Raw genomic sequence first — 17,651 nt, 5'->3', positions numbered from 1 at the left:
TGAACTACACTGATTTTTCTATCTCCAATGATCCGCTGTTACCATCCTGAGACAGGCAGCACGAGTAACACAAACACATACTCCTCCTGCAGCTGCGGCAGCTCACGTGACCTTAAACATGCTGAAGACCACTCTTCCAAGTAAATATGGGCATTAGCTGTTGGCATTAGTACACTATGCATTGCTTAATGAAAGGGTGGAAAATACAGCTAAAACTAATGAAAGCATTTGCAGGATACTAGTCATGCCCAAAGATCTAAGACACTGTGGCCTACATTTGCTCATTTAAAAATCAGACTTATTCTCAAATTAAGAGTTTGCAAATAACATTACTATAAAACAGTACCTGTAAGAATGAACTAAACTGAGCATAACGTAGGCAAGGAAAAGGGCAAGAATTGTACATAAACATCTCTTGAGTTCTGCCATTGTAGCCACCCAGGTAGACAGCACATGCTAATCGTACTACATATTGTAAAGGTTAGGAGAAGAATGCTAGCAACAGAAAGTATGCTCAGCCTCCACAGAACTGAAAAGGTTCATATCCAGTGCATCACTTGGCCAAGATTTCAAATGCAACCAAGATGACAGAAGACGGTAGGGGTGAAAAAAAAAAAAATCTTAACAACTGATGTTTTTCAACTGTTCATATTTTATATTGTCCTATTATATGTTAAAATGGACATTTTAAAAGAAAACTGAAGTGTAGTACAGTATCTTGATTAGAGAATTCATTTAATAAAAACACTCATGAGCAGACTTCAAGTTTCCAGCAATGGTACTACCCCTGAACCAGATAGAAACAGATTGAGCCTTACAGCCACGTGGTTGTGACTGAAGGATCAGCACTAGAATCATTTATCAAAGAGGAAGAAAACCCAAGGTTCCAGAGACAAATACTCCCTCCCCATTCAGTGCTTTCCCAAACATTACACTGTATCCCCTCAGAAGCACTCAGGCAAGAACTCCAGAAAGTTGGGCTATTTTGGAGATATCCCATCAAACCATAGCTTAGTTGCTAATAAGAAGCAACTAGAGAGGAAGAGTATTAACTAAGTTTTCAACTAGCTATAAAAAAGCAGGCAAGTCCAGTTTGACACAGAAACTACAGGTCTTCTCAGGTCATACTGCTGATCATACTCAGCTATTCCCTATCTTTGATAATACTGACACTTATATAATTTGCACAAGTTACAAACCACCATCATTACAAATACAGATTGTTTTGGAAAACAATTTAAACAGCTGGAAGTATTTATTGCAAACCAGATTCTCTCTTCTACCATTTACATGAAGGCTGTAAAAAGCAAATGGGTATCAACAAAAAAACATTCATGAAACACAGAGGTTTAATTAAAATCAAAAAGGAAAGCATATTGAAAGAATAAAATACTTCAGATACACAGCAACTATTAATTATGAAGCTGTTGATGATCTTGGAAAAGCATTTGGGAATTCATGACTAAAGTATTCAGCCATGAATTCTGAGGGAGAGGGAGGAAACAACCATGACCTTCCAAGTCCTTCAGCACCAAAGCACATAAAACTGTACTACTTGATATATTTTTCCATGAACTTTTTGTGAAATTCTGATCGCAGAGTATCATTTACGAATCTTTTGTCCTTTTTTGTTTCATCTATTCCCTTGGCACAGTTCTTGAAGACAACATCATCATCCCATCTGGAAAGAAAAGAATTTTTAGATTTAATACATTTAAACTTTTTATGATAATTAGGTGCAACTTACAGATCTATCTAAATGGGGCTTGGCCTTCCTATTCAAATGTATTAAGAACAACTAGTCATGTGGATCAGATTTTGTCTTAAAAAAAATTTGCTTTTTTCATCCAAGCCATCTCCTACATGTTCATGAGTTAGAAAGAAGCGAGAAGAATGCCGGTGGATAAAGGTTTTATCTTTACAGAAAATAATGGCCCTAATTTAGATAAACACAATAGGAAACTGGAATACCTATTAACAAGAATCTCATTCAGAATAGGTTATCTATTAATTCCAGTTACCCTAAAAAGATAGCTGAATTTTAAAGAGGAGCATGACATCAAATTTCTCGAGGAACTTTTTCATATCAATATGAACAACGACAGACAATTAAATACACTTCTCCTTTTTCAAAAAGTAGGCAGGGTGCTTTGCTCATAGAAACGAACAAGATAATCCATGCAATAGTATCCCAATTGCACATTACACTGTTTGCAGCAAGATTTGAGCAGGGAAATAAAAACAAATGGCAGTGATGACATTCACAGATTCTTACAGTAACAAAAAGGAACAAGAGGATATCACAGTACAGGCTGCACAGTACCTCCTCTTCACTTTGAAGTTCGCTTGAGGCTGTGCTGGGCCGGTAAGGTTCAGTAATGGGTTGCCACTCAGAATGTTCTCCATTCGAATCCTTTCTTCTTCAGCCTTTTGCTCTTGTTCCTGAGAATCAAAAATGGATATACTGCTTTCCTAGGACATTTTTCTAGTACAGTTGCGGAGAAAGATAAAGTTTATTTAGCTGCAAACACCCACACAGATAGCTTTAATTCCTAGCTCAGACCTTCCAAACTGTTTGACACTTGTGGATAAGTAGAATAAAGACAGAAGCAGATATACTTTAAAGAGTTTAGAATTGCTAATAAACTGTCTATCTAGCCACACATTTCTGCTCTGCTTGGCTTTGATGTTCCAAAAAAAACCTGTTAAATTCTAGCTTTAACCTTTACATATTTATTATATTAAAATTGTATACAGATTAACAGTTTTTCCTTATCCTCATGAGAAAAGAGAATAAATTTATAAAGTTATTGATCTGTGAAAGAAGCTTAAAGATGCTGTAATGCTTCTTCACCATCTTCAGCAGTCTACCTCAAATTTTAAAACCACAACTTCTCCAGGGACTAATTAAAAGGAAAATTGAGAAATTTAAGGTGAAACTGAGCAGGGAATGTTGTAAGACTATTTAGGAATTCTGGTATTAAGAATCAGAAAGACTTACTTCTCTTTGCACTGTTAAAAAGCACCTAACTCAAGCCTGGCTAAAGCACTGCACTACAGGGAACACAAAACAGATTTCACTGTCCACACTTACCAGCTGTAGTAATATATTTAGTGACTTAAATGTTCACAGACTTCAAAATGAATACGTAATATTCATTTCACATCAACAATTTTTTCCACAGCCTTTTAAATATATTACAAGAGTTGCTCTTCGATGAAATACCAGAAAGAAAGAAAAAAAATTCTCTCATCTGGATGACTAACCAGGTCTCCCCCTCCCTCTGTATGCTGAAGTATGATCTGAAAACATCCCAGTTAAAAAATGCACTCGAGTCTCATTAGAGCTACAGGCGACTCAAACCATGGCTCTTATAAATGATATAAACTGATGACAGAGAGAGATCATGAGCGATGTTTATTTTCAAACGGCAAAAATCATGGCTGAGGCATGCTATGCATCCCAAAAGAGGCATGCTTTTCTTGATGAAAGCATTTACAAGATTTGAGTGTGATAAACTTGAGCACTGATGCTAGCCAGAGTTCTCTTGCTTCAAACACTTAGTTTCAGTTAAGTGATAATGATTAATAAAACTATATACAACTTCTAACATTCTTCAATTAACAGATGAGATAAGTGGAATACTCCTATAAAAGACATCCCAAACCCTGAAGTACAATACTAACTTACCATATATATAAACATTAAACTAGGCAGGATCACCGATACAGCTTTTACCTTTCCAAAACTGCCAGAGTTTAAGTTATGAAAAAATATGTATGATGACTGCTTCTCACAAATAAATGTTAAAATTAGTTGCAATTAATTGCCAGTGTGAAAATCTGTGAAGAAGGGCATGCTGCTTAACATGGCACTGCTTCAAAACTAGCCCTGTAATGCCCTAATTGAAACATACAGATGGGCAAAACTTGCTCTTGCTGTTGTATCCATGGAGCTTTAACACAAACTGCAGCAGCTGAAGTTATTAACACAAATAAACCAAAGTTTTGCATTTTCAAGCACAGCTCAGAATCCAGCATTTGCATTCCAACATCAGTTATCGCCATCACCCTACTAAATAAGGAATCACAGAGAGCAGAAGTATTTGATATGGAACAGCACTTTCCCCCAATATTAGAGTTCAATTTTACATCTCTTTTTTCTGTGGATTACAGACAAGAAATGTATGCAACCTTTTTCATAATATGTAAACCTTTGATTTCCCATTTTCTTTCCTCATAACATGGAGAAGCCAGCAGCAGTGGAACCACATATACAGCAGTCACCGGAACTGTTTTAACAAGGGTTACACTAACAGCAGTAGCTTAAGACTACCAGTGGGATTCAGCTCCAGATTAAGACACCTATGTCTATACACCTAGGCATAAGCATTTAAGATCACATCTCAATGGAGATCTAGAGAATACAACACAGAGCCAAAAAAGCTCTTCAGCTCTTCCTAAACTACATGCATAGGGGATTAACCACGTGCAGGCTCCACTAGCTGCACTGACTAGTTCTCCACGGCACTAGAATGGAAGCCTGGATACGTAATTCACATATGGACCCCTACAATTAGGCATTTTAAGCCCTATTGCATCCTGCCATAAAATTGGTAATTGTTGGCAAAAACCTACATTGACTCAAGTCAGCTACAATTCCAGAGAACTGGAAGGTAGCAAAGACTGCACTATAATTAAAGGAAATAGTAGGGACAGTCTTGGGCATTTTCAATTACTACATCTTATTTTTGCACCTATAAAGTTATTAAAAACACTAGCAGAAGCTGTCAAACCTTCTTTTATATTCACAACAGGTAAAGAAAACATCCATGAATCTTATTTTCAAGATGGATTTTCCTTAGCCACTGTAAAAGATGCTGCAGAGCCCTTGGGTGCTTTGTGCTACCATTTGCTGCTTAGCACCTCTGTTCACAAACAGAACTCTGCTTCCTTTTAGGCCTGCAGAGACAGCACAACTAAAAGCAGTAACAAACTTTATAAGCTTATTTTTGTTACTGAAGATCTACAAATGAGACTCTTGAAAGCAAACTGTTGAGTAAGATGCCACCAGTTTTAGTCACTCCACAGAGAAGACCTTACAAGCATTCACTGTGCGCAGTAATTTCTTTATGGAATTCAATCGTTCAAAGCCGTTCTTGGTTGGAATGACATTTCAACATTTTTGTTAGAACACTTTTAAGATATAGGCTAGTTTTGAAAATGAGTCTTGATGATCTTTTATTATATAGCTTGACTAAAACCTCCCAAAGATGACATGCAAGGTTAAAAAATAAGTCAGCTGCTACATTTCACATGTTAGAGAAGCGACACGGAGGAAGTATCAGGTGTAACTCACAGTAGTGTAAAGCTGACATTTATGCTAAAGCTAAGTTGTACATTTTGGCCAGAGTTGCAGAATCCTTCTTCTCCAGCCAAAAAAGGTTTTCATTATGTTTCAGAATTTTCCATATAAATCTTCCACTACCCACACCTCCACTGAAAGTTGGGACTCTCCAGGCAACGGAGCATGGGTTGTATCAAACCAAGCGGACCAGACATAACCTTCCTAGCTGTCTGAACTTCACACCTCTGGGGCATGATCAAGCACAGCTGTTCACAAAATAAGTGGCTCAGATAGCTCCAAAGCCTATATTGTTCTTTTGTGTGGTGGAACAAAGGCATAATAAGCTAAAACACTATGGATACAACAAACCCACAACAGAAAAAAAGCCTAAGGGAGAAAATAATATAACTCTATTCACTCCACCCTTTCCAAAATAAAACCTCTTTGCCTTCCTTTCTGTTCAGTGAGATGAGGTTTATAACTCTTTTCCTAAGCCATCTTAGCAAAAAACATGCTACAGATTATTCCATCACTACGTACAGCACAGCGTTGTGCTTTTCAATGGCAGCGTGTTGTACCAACAATATGCACAGTTAAATCAGAAGTCAGCACCATTGATAGTAGGAAATAACTTCTTCCTTTGTTGCCACCATGTTAGTGGCAGACACAACAGAATATAAATATTATGGAGGAGGCAGTAAGACTGCACTGGCAGAGGGAGTCCCATACCCCAAGAAAGCAGAGGGAGATGAAACTGTGTGAGCAGGATCGCACAGCAAGGCTCCACTGTACGACATTGAACTCACCGTGTGGCATCGCAGGTGGAAAAAAGAATGTGGACAAAACTATATTTACCTCAACTAAACAATTATTCCTTATCTTGCTGTATGAAGAACAGTCCCTTGGCATATTTGTTTCTGACCGCAAAGGAAAGAAAAACATTATTGTTACTGTAGTGTTTTTTTCAGTAGGGTTCTTAGCCTTAGCTCAGAGCAAGATTACTTTTACAGAAAGTGCTGAAATTCCTGAAATGACTCCACTGCATTAAAATATTATCCTGTACAGTTCTTACAGATTTTGAGTTGCTGAAAGTAAAACAGAAATATCCACATTTCAAAGACGGAAAATTACACATTCTTATTCAAATGCTGATTTTTAGATGACAAACTATGACAACATTGCCTTTAACAGCATGGAACTAAACTCAGTAATGCAGAGATCCATCCCAGTTACATGATGCTATGCAAATTACTAACACCACAATGCAGTGATTAAAATAATTGATTGGAACTTCAAAAAAAAAAAAATGGTAAGAGTACAGAGTAATTGCAACGGCAGTGTCTATATTCAGATCTATTGTCATTACTTCCACAAGGGAGGGTCTATTGTTAGTTCTTAATGAAGGGAGATATTGATAGCATGTCCCACAAATATTTAATAAAGAAATATACTGGGTCATCTAGTTTTGTCTCTTCACTGAAATCCTCTATTAATCATTGATCTGATATTCTAGTTTTAATTATACACTACCAAGATTCATTTTCTAGTATTTATTTGAACGTTAGAAAGAAGTTGAGGACGTGGCTAAAATGGGATAGAGCTAAGATCTGTAGTGGTTCTACTTTGACTATTAGTAAAGTAATATATTCAGTTATGGAGAAGCACTTGGTGAAATAACACTGGAGGAAAACAACCCAAAAGCCCTACATCTATTCTCAGATAAGTGTAAAATGATTGGATTTTAAAATAGCTTTGCTGGAACTGTGCTCGTATATTCAGCTGCTCACTGGAATGCTCGACAAGGTTTGTTTTTAATTATTTTAATTTACCTTTTAAGGAAGTGTTTGAAGACTGAAAAGCAAGAGCATCATAATGCTTGATTTGGAGTACAGATACATGGAAGACAAGTTTCATTTTACATGAAACCTGCTAACTATCCATGGATATTAAGCACAAATAGCAGATCTAGTGTTTGTACAGTTTTAGATAGATACAGAAGATTTCCACAGAAATGGCTTTCAAAACACTTTAGTCTCTACTAGACACAACCTGAGAAATTAAAATTTTGGAGGGTGGGAGGAATGAGTCAGGATAAATTCCATGTTTGGTTTTAAGTTTATCTTACTTCTTTAATGTTTCTACAAAATTCATGGGAACTTGTACATTTTGAGAAATTAACAGGCTTTAACAGCAATCTCTTATTTGGTTGAAAACCTATTTTCTTTACAGATCAAAGGACAACATCAGCGTGAAAGCAGTGAGAACATCTTAAATACTAACATTTATCAAAATTAGGTTTAAAGGTTTTCTATGCAAATTGATGCCACCACACAAGGGAACTTAACAGAGAGCATGACAATCTAAAGAACAGCAGATTCCCATCTTTGGTTTTTAAGTCTTGTTTTACCAGAGATGCATTTTAAAAGGAATAGCCCTCCTTTTAATAGCAACTTAAATAATGGGCAAAGCAACGAGTGAAGGTAATTAACAAGAATATGAAGTTTACTTTAAAAAAAAAGTCTCAAAAATAATTGTACTAGCGTTTCACATATCAGGCAATATTTACATATGATACAGTACTGTACTTAACCAATTTCGTCTTAAAACTAACATGCTCTAAGAACATGCACTGCCATCTTAAGACCCCATGTTAATTTGTCTGTATAACAAGGAAGAGATCTGAGAACATGAAGAAGAGCAAGCAGGCATGCCGTCTGGAGTTTCCCTTTTGTGTTGCTATTATTTTATCCATGCTGTCTACTATGGACAACAGCATTTCAGTATATAAACCACCTCTTTATGTAGATTAGGATTAACAGCAACTACACAATCAAGTGTTCAAATGAGATGTTATCCTGAAGTCAGCTGGATGACTAACATAAAATTACTTATAAAATTAGCGTTAAATCATGGTTTGCAACACGCTGATAACAAAATCCCACATATCTCATGGGGAAAGGAATTTATACAAAATGGTGATAAAATGCTTTGCAAGCAATGCCTCATTTTAAAGATATGGGAAACTGAAAGCATAATCTAAACAGATTGCACCCCTGAAGCCAAAATACCTAAGCAATCTTTTGTAAGGAGTCCCTTGCTCCCAAAGACTCCAAGGTGGTTGGGCACCACCTTGGATGGCTGGTTTTTCCTTTTTCATTGACATAGTCTTACTTTCCTACTCAGGGGTGGGGAAGAAGATTGCAAGTACTTTACAACAGCCACTCATTACTGAAGATGTCAATTTTTAGGAAAGTCTATCAACACAAATCACTACCTACTGACAGGGTGAACAGAGTATGTAGCAAGTGTGCACTAATGTGCACTACTACAAATAAATAGCTAATACTTATTTTTCAGAAGAAACAAAAGGATTCATTCAGATAACTGTGCATGTATTGAATATGCACATAGTGTGGGAGATTATAATCTCTACTTCTGGGGGAAGGGGAACATCCATGAAGAGAGAATAAGACAGCAGAACAGAACAAGTTCTACGCTAGATACTTCATAGCTTTTAGCACCCTCTAGTGACAAAAAGAATTTCATAGATTTGACAACACATCTTTTGCTTTATACACATGAACTGAGAAACATGCACTTAGTTTTGTGTGCTGCAATTTACTGCCACTGTTTTCATAATGCGAGTTTTCTAAATTGAAATGTGACAAACAAGCTATGCTGTTTAACTTAGATGCATAATTTCAACTATCAGGCAATTACGATGAAACCTTAGACCTGTATACATTTTCACATAAGAACTGTGTGACGACAGCTGAAATAGAAGCCTTCCCTATACATTGCTACCCTGCACTTGATGTACTTCAAATACATTTCAAACAGGAATATGTGGAAGAATTGCTGTCAGCGTAAGTCATTTTCACCACGTTATTACTGCAGAACACAATTAAATATTACTGAATATTGCTGTGTGGTGTGCATCAAATACCTACAGAGATGCTTTCAGATATACTTTAACTTAAAAGGGCACTTACAGACCAGATGATGAACCAAGTTTCAACAAGTCTTCTGCAGCAAAATTTTACACTGGTATATCTTTTAACCTTCCAAAGTACTTAAATCTGTAATTCCAGAGTTCACTGGTTTTATACGCCTTGCTGATTTTAAAGGTAAATTTCTATATGGGTAGCCAGAAGTGTGGTCAAGCACTACACTGGTGCCTACAGTAGTTAAAACGTTATCATCTCCTAGCTGTTCACAGTACCTGCTAGATGTTATGCTCTGTTTACTGCTAGCCGACTCTACTGGAGAACACTCATGAAACACACTCCAGCAGTTAAATTACTGGTGTGCATGCTGAACTATGGGAAAGGTTCTGATTAGTTCAGAGGCACCAAAACATTAAAGTCATCATAGCAGCAAACATCTTGATCAATACCTAATACACTGATTTAACACGTTCTAAAAAGCATCTTAGAGTATGTTATACAAAGATGATAGGATTTTTTACACTAAGGTAGAACCTTCACATAATAATACTTCTTACACCAAGGTATGGGATTAAATCCTATGCCTTTGGCTCCCACTCACTGGAGAAATCTCCAACTACAGAAACTTCCCTCCCTACCTGTACAGAGAGGTAATAGGGAGGTATGAAAGTTACCTATGGAGCTGACTTCAAACATTCTGAAAAGACTAACTGCCATATTATTCATTTGTTTTTGTGGAGATATTTTCCAAATAAAACCGGCCCACGTATAACCATATCAGGATAGCTCTGGTCCTAGAGTTACAAGTGGTCCTTCCTAAGGCAACACAGCATCAATGCTATTAAAAGAGCAATTGTTTTAACAGAGCTCACAGCCATAAGCAAAAGCACCAAACAGTACCCTGAAGTGTCTGCCAGATTCTTCTCTTCAGAAGAGTCTTTTTGAAGGGCTGTGTCAGCACTGAGCTTGCTGCTTACTGTGTTTTACCTGTTCTCACTGGTCCTAAAACTGCTGTGCCATAAGGACTTAACAAGCACATTTGCAAAAATACGAAGGCTCTTTTATGGGTGAGATTTTACCTTTCGAGCCTGTTCCTCAGCTCGCTCTTTCTTGATTTTTTCTAGTTCAGCCAGAAGCGCTGCAGTGTCATCATCATCACTGTCCTCCAGGTCTTCATCTTCGTCATCTTCCTAATAGCAATGAAACGAAACAGGAAGCTGCTCACTTACTCAACTTAATAAAACTAGCTTTTAATCCTGAAAGTTACCAGGAGACATATTGCTTATCTGAACAAAAAGAGAAAAAACAAACAAACAAAAAAATCAAAAAAAAACAGTCCTGGTCTGCCCAGCTAAAGGCTGCAATTTGCTGCTGGCTGATTTCCGAAGTTCTTGGATGTTTGCAGTAACAACAAATGCAATACAAATGGTTTATTTGTTCTTATAAAGTAAAGCCAAGACACAATGTATGAGTTTGTTCTTATGTGGATGACTGCAATTCATTATTTATAATTCAGCAGTTCACATGCTAACAGATTCCAGAAAATGACTGTCCTCAGCCACTCTCTAATCATTGTAACCTAAGTCACCATAATAGTGTGCCTGAATACCACATCCAATGCTGATGTGACCAAATATAACAAGATTAAGAAACAAACAAACAAAACCCACTCAGCCTACTGTCAAGCACTAGACATAAATACCAGATGTCAGCATAAGGAAAGGAACCAAAAGTAAAAATCCACTGCTTATGCAGACAGTCAGTGTACAGCAACAGCTCTGCCGTTGGGGAATTCTAGCTAATTCAGTGGTTCATGAAGTCTAAAAAGTGACTCTTTCCCCATCCTTTAAGTGGTGTTTCAAGTTTCCTAATCTTTACACACTAGCAGTCACAGCATGTTTGCTCCTTACTAAGAATACCATTACAGAATGGCATCCAGACAATACTCTGAACCAGTATTCCCACCAGAGTAGAGTAACTGAAGAAAGAAGATGGGTTGGAACCAGTGAGCAGTTACCTGTCTTAAAGATTTAAGAGACCTGAAAATACATATCCTATTAATAGTAAATTAATAGGATTTGCATTCTCCCAAGGCAGGAGAAAGACAGGACAGAGAAGACAGAAAAAAATACATACATCTGTAAGTGGATCATCAGCATCAAGATTTGCTGCAGGAATTTGGTCTAGCCGAGGTTTCTTAGACACAGAGGACGATGTTGTGTGTTCTGAGTAAGATTTAAAATAAAAATAGAAAATAAGTCACCTAACTTCATTTTACAGCATCTAATGTCCAAAAAAAGACAAACAATTCACCCTATTTTCCACTAAGAGATATGAAATTATGCTTTGTTTTTTGTCACTTCTTAATCTTAATGCCCACGCTAATTCCTACCTTGGAAATATTCTCAAGGGAAGCACTAACAACTCCAAACTCAAAACTTCTCCTCTAACAGTTTTTTCAAGTCACTATTTCAAGAAAAAAGAACAGCAGGAAAAGAAACTGCAGAGAAATATACCCATTCTACACATCCAGCTGGAGTGTTCCCTTTCTGGGCCACTGCAAATCCTTACCGTTGTCTTAGTTTCATCCAAATCACATCTGCTTTGGTCTGTAAATTTGAAAGCCCCATAAAACCTATGTAAGCTTCACACATTCTAAAGCACAAACAGTACCTAAATTCTGTCAACCTTAACATTAAAAATGACTATTTCTCAATTAACCTTTTGATTTGCATTTCGGTTGATCACTCGATTGTACCTGAACAACACCACATACTTTAAAACGCAATTGTTTCATGGGTACTGCAACAGTAGAAGATGAGTCATTCCCCTTCTCCTTCCCGTCTCCTTTGTCCAAGCACAAAAAAGCCCTTTATTAACTGTACGTATTTGTTGCCAGTTCATTACAATCATAGCGTATCAGCTGGCCTGCCTGATGGCCTATGCTTTTCAACTGGCTGACCTAGATTTCTTCTAGCATGAAGCCAGTATGAAAGCCAGGGGACATTCCTGTGCAGGTCAACAGCTCTGAACCATCAGACCAAACGCCTCAGTTCTACCCACAAGACATGCTGTCAGCAACTTGCAAATTTCTTACACCATGGAATCTTCTGTTAGAGTAATGCCACACAAAGGTATTAAGACTTTTGTTTTTTTGTTAAAGACTTATTTTTACCTCTGGTTGGTCTATCTCTGTTCTTTTCTCTTGCAGCAACCCGTTCTCTCTCCTCCAGCTCCCTTCTGAAATCACGGTTACGGACCTCTTCAGGAGCATCCTGAGTGGCCTGTCTAAAATAACATGAGGGGGTTAAATAAAAGGCGGAGGTGGACAGTCTTCAACTGGTAGCACCTTGGGATGAACAGGTAAGAATAAGACCTGGGTACCATAAGGACACACATTTCTTCACATTCACTTTATCATTCCCCGTCTCTTAATGTATTATACATTACATGCTCCTTCCAGTGGCTCTCAAATGAATTAAAAAACCCTACATTAACTCCTGCAAAAATAAGATGACTATATCTATATCTTGTAGTTATTTCTAAGTCTTCTGCCATTCTGCAGCAGATCCAAGCCCAGTGTCCTATCCAACATACACCAGTCTTCTGGCCAACTTTCCTCACACAGTTATACCATCCCAAGTTACTGCTGCACACACCAGGTTTCTGAGGCCTTACAGATAAGATCAAAACCAGAGCATATTTGTCTTAAACCCTCCCCCTAGGAGATATATCAGATAACATCCCATGCCTCTTAAAAAAAAAAAAAAAAAAAAAAAAAGTTGGGGGGACCAGTGAAAACACTAGCTTCAGTAAGACATATTATAAATACATATTTTTCCTCTTTTATATAAAACATACTGGCCAAAACCAACAAACTGTTTATATCTGAGTCACATTAATTCTTTTAGATTTCCATAGAAAATTCAGCGCTCTCTGGATGGAACTTAATGAATAAAAACAAGCAATTCCTTTCACCTTTCTGTGAACCTAGTTCTGGAAATAAGAATGCTTGGAAGAAACCCAGACTTCAGCTACTATAAATACACTGTGTGCATAGCCTGTCTTTGTGATGAAGTATTTCATTTGCTCTTGTAATTAAAAACCTGAATTTCAAATCCCCGATTTAGCTGCAAAAATCCTCCAAAACTCTGTCTCATTCAGGCAAGCACAAGATATACAAATGAAATACTGAACCTTTTTTGCAATGATGCACTCCTGACTATTTAACAAAGGTAATTTTGCATTAGGTACTTTGGAGGAAGAAGAGAAGACACTGAACTCACACCTAACCCCCAACAAGTGAAGAGATTTGTTAAAATATACACTGTATATTCCTGTATATATAATTTTCCCCCCATTTTTCTCAAAGGATATGGTGTTCCACATCCCACTTCTGCTTAAAGGGACACCAGCAATTTCTCCCGTAATAATGAACTAGCATTTGACAGCACTTTTTACGCTATTGATTTTGATATTCTCCAAAACACTCCAACTCTCCTATCCATACGTATTCTTCAAAACCAGTGGGTCAGGAGGGAGAGGGGTGAGGAGAAACATCTGTACACAGGAAGTACAAACCTAAAACCTTAACAGAAGTTTCACTGACAAGAATAACATCAGCTGTTTAAAAACATTTCCAGGCTGATGCATCTCCTCTGAATTCTACACATCTATATAACATTGATTCCAAATTTCACTTCATCTTTCAAAATGATAATGAAGATATCTTATACATTTGAAGCAGAGGAGAATATTCATACAAGATTTCATTCTCTCTCATATTGATTAAAGCAATTTCTTCTTCTGGCACCTGCAAGAAACACTTGTAGCATTTAACATCAGCCCTTCTCACATAAGCCAATGTCCCAACGCTGTTCCATTATTTCCCTGACTCTCCTCAAGTCTCTCCATCAGTAGTTCTTTGCCAAATATAAAATGGGCAGCTCCTGCTTTTAAGACTGCTCTGCTTCACACCTCTTCTCCCATCTCGCTCTACAAGTGACAGCATCACCCTCAGTAGCTCAGTTAGCTCCCACTCTTCCCAGTGCTTTTCTTTTGACTCCACTGCCCAAAATGCAGAAATGAGAGAAAGCGGGTGATTCACCTCCATAAGCAGTAATAAATACAAGTTAAATTAAACCTCTCCAATCTCCTAAGTCTGCTTTTGAGACTTACAGTTTCAGCACACTCTCTCAGCACTGCTGCACAGTATCTGGTGTCTACTCAGTGTCAAGCACATGAACATCTATCGTGAAAAATCTCAGAGTGAAAAATCTCAGAGCAGCATTTGCAACAGAAAAATCTTTCTCAGCCTGTTTTGCAAGAAGAGAGACTGAAAAGCAAAACTTACCTATATTTGATTTTAGTATGAGAAGGAAGATCTCTACTGGAATATTGTTTGGATAGCTGACTTAAGTCTCCTTCTCCTTTTCCTCTTCCTCCTCTTGCAGGTTCAAATGTTGGCCTTGCTGCTGTGGTCATTTTAACTACAGAATCAAAAGCAAAAAGGGGTCATTACTACAATCTACAATGAAAGACATTCATTAGAAGCTACATTGTTCCTGGAACTGTAGCAGCAATGACAATTCCCATTACACAACACAAGCTATCACTTGGCATAGGATTGACAGAATCCATTCAATTTTTCAAAAGTGAAAAACTTCTCCAACATGTCTGAAAGTTGAAGCACAGTGAGAATCTGAGGTTTTGTTTATAGAAGTAAATAAAACAAGGCCATGAGCTATTCTCTCCTGTCCTTCAGGCAAATGGTACAGCACAGCTTGTAACTTAACTCTTTCTTCTCCGCAGAAATGACAGCCTCACCCATACTGCCTACTGGAAACAGTTCCTCCGCTATCAGTCAAACTGCATCTAGGTATCATCACTGGAAGTGCTGGCTGACATGGACCATATGGTCTTGACAATTAAATTAGGATCGTCACACATCCTGAATGCCCTAGCTCTTCTCCTGGCTCTGTTTAGTGCAGGCACAGCACTGACATCAATAGTGCAGCACAGTCCTTTGGGACTGACTTATGCAGAGCCCCAGGCAACCAATGAGAAGTGGGTTTGTTTGAAACATTTAGAAACTCCAGAAACTCACCTATCAGCAGCATGTCCCTAAAAATGAAATAACTGATGCCAAGAATTGCAACTATACGTTATTCTGTGGCAAAGGAGTGAAACAGACTCAACCCGGCCTCTGCCACACAAAGACACCCTGTCATCATGCACTGCATTCAAAACTGCCAGGCAGGAACTGGACACTCCACAATCCGAACCCAATATACCAAGAATTTAAGATGGACAACCAATGCCAAAAAAACCATGATCAAACAGCACCATCTTAAATATATCATCTGCAAGATATACACATCCATTAACCACAGACTAAAGATACCTAAGACACAAGAGACACATGCACAGAAATACATAAAGGCACCAGCCTATCAAGTGGAAAGTTAGATGACAAAGAACAAGAGATTATTTTAAAGAAAATTAAAGAGAAGACAAAAACTAAGATAACATTCTATACACTTTTTTGATATCACAAATAAAGGTTATTTGTTCATATTGTACTTGCATTTTTTGTTCATTTTTCACTTTTAATGAGACCAGAAAATGCAAGACTTGAGCAACAAAAATATTTTCTAATTTCAACACTGAACATGAACATACCACTGCAGAGAACATTATTACTGCCACTGAACTACTATTCAGGAAACAAAGCTAACAGACACAAATCCCTTTAGAAAGCAGTGAGAAGGTAACACTGACAGGGTAACTAACCTTGGCTCATTGACCAACAACTGCAAACACATTTCAGTGACAACGGGCAAGTCAGCTGGAGCCCTGCAGGCCTTATTAGTTCTGGCTCAGCACAGACGCTACCAGACCCACAATCTGAGAAAGCCATTTGCTCTCCAGACTTACCTGAACTAATTATAAGTAATAGCGGGGATGTATTAGTTCAGATGCAGAACCAGATCCAACCTGGCCGTACACCTTCATGAAGCATTTAAAAAATCCACTGGATCCTGTCCCTGCTCCCCACTGGCTCTTTCTGAAGTCAGTTTGAGTTTGGCTTGGCCTTAACAGACCTGAACTCAGGGACCTTTGCACTGTGCTCTTCATTTTCAAAAATACAGCACTGAAGAATCTATTTTAGCGCTACATGAGACCAAGACTGGCCAAGCACAGTTTATTAGCTCACTTCCAAGCCAAGAGAAAGTGGCTGAGCTAAGCCTGGAGCTGAACTGCCCCAGTGACACAGAACGGGTCTGTAAAGCACCATGCCTGCAGCTAACAGTCCTGCTGAACCCAGCCCACTGCATTCACTGCAGAGCCTGAACACGAGCACTGCAGCTGATGACAGCCCAGACCTGAAATCACAACATAAGAGTCTAAAATTTCAGTACGACCAATGCTGGACCATCGCTTTGCTCCTTGCCTCTTACACAGCTGTATCTATGTTCCTGCTTTTTATTTTAAACTCAGAGCTTAAGCTGCACAAAGGAAGGTTATGCGAGGCACGCTGCCCAGTGCTGAACACAGAGATCGGGGAACAGCCACCCTTTCACCCTCCCCCCAAACTGCCTCTCCCCCCGCCCCGCTCTCCTCTCCGGCCGCTCTCCCTCCTTCCCCAGCACAGCCGCCCCCCAAATCGCCCCCTGCTCGCCTCTCCGGCTGCTCTCCCTCCCCAGACCCCTTCACGCCGCAGCGCTCCCTGGCCCAACCGCATCTCGGCCCCTCCTCGATCACCCCAGCCCCCCCCCCCTCCGCGGCCCCGAGGGCCTCCCCAGGCACACCCCCTGCCCCCAGGCAGCCCAGCCCGCCCGCTGCCCGGCAAGGCCCGCACCCCGCCGCCTACTTACACCGCGGCACCCGCCCGCCCTGCGCAACCAGGCCCTACACCACCACCATAATCCCGCCGAGTGCCCACAAGGCACCGCGCGGGAACCATAGACACACCGCACGGAAGGCCGCCGCCGCCGGAGAACCTACCATAGAGAGAGACAACGGGCGGACGGGCGGACGGGCGGGCGGAGAGCGCCTGCCACGTGACGGCGGCGAGGCGGGAACACACTGTGGGGGCTACCGAGGCGGAAGTGGGTGCCACGGCGCTCGGTTCAACGTTGCCTGTGTAGCGATGGCGGCCGATCCCGCCTTCCCGTCTCACCTCACCGCCCCGGGGCAGGCCGGGGCCGGGGCCGGGGCGGGGGTCAGGCCGAGGCCCAGCCGGGCTGCTTGCAGGCGGCTTCTCCGCGGCTCCCCGAGGGTTGTTCTTCGAGGGTCTGCGCCCCCCAGCTGCGCCCTTCCCGGCCCGAGGCTGGCACCATCCCGCGGGCGGGCAG

At 39.7% G+C, this 17,651-nt stretch overlaps 1 protein-coding gene across 2 annotated transcripts; it reads right to left on the bottom strand.

Moving 5' to 3' along the window:
- Positions 1-632: 632 nt before the first annotated feature.
- Positions 633-17,405, bottom strand: CWC15 (CWC15 spliceosome associated protein homolog). 2 transcript variants are annotated; one of them, XM_026109194.2, is made up of 7 exons: positions 17,302-17,405; positions 14,648-14,783; positions 12,470-12,582; positions 11,431-11,519; positions 10,374-10,484; positions 2,324-2,442; positions 633-1,681 (listed from the first exon to the last, which is right to left on the bottom strand). In XM_026109194.2, exons 2-7 carry the CDS (start codon positions 14,776-14,778, stop codon positions 1,552-1,554), a joined length of 693 nt encoding a protein of 230 aa, XP_025964979.1. In that variant the 5' UTR covers positions 14,779-14,783; positions 17,302-17,405; the 3' UTR covers positions 633-1,551. The 2 variants fall into 2 exon arrangements, with proteins under 2 accessions (XP_025964979.1, XP_025964978.1); XM_026109193.2 differs by having other exon boundaries at positions 17,172-17,307.
- Positions 17,406-17,651: the final 246 nt, after the last annotated feature.

The sequence above is a fragment of the Dromaius novaehollandiae genome, chromosome 1 (genome assembly GCF_036370855.1).
Source record: "Dromaius novaehollandiae isolate bDroNov1 chromosome 1, bDroNov1.hap1, whole genome shotgun sequence".
Lineage (NCBI taxonomy): Eukaryota > Metazoa > Chordata > Aves > Casuariiformes > Dromaiidae > Dromaius > Dromaius novaehollandiae.
The sequence above is the reverse complement of the archived record's forward strand: the minus strand, read 5'-3'. Positions and strand labels throughout refer to the sequence as shown.

What these genes read in the sequence shown, in the direction of transcription:
- CWC15 (XM_026109194.2), bottom strand. Translation starts at nt 14,778, where the DNA reads ATGACCACAGCAGCAAGGCCAACATTTGAACCTGCAAGAGGAGGAAGA. An exon ending in CAGAGATAGACCAACCAGAG is followed by an intron (nt 11,520 to 12,469) that starts GTAAAAATAAGT and finishes AATCTTACTCAG; the next exon opens with AACACACAACATCGTCCTCT. An exon ending in AACTTCAAAGTGAAGAGGAG is followed by an intron (nt 1,682 to 2,323) that starts GTACTGTGCAGC and finishes TTTTCTTTCCAG; the next exon opens with ATGGGATGATGATGTTGTCT.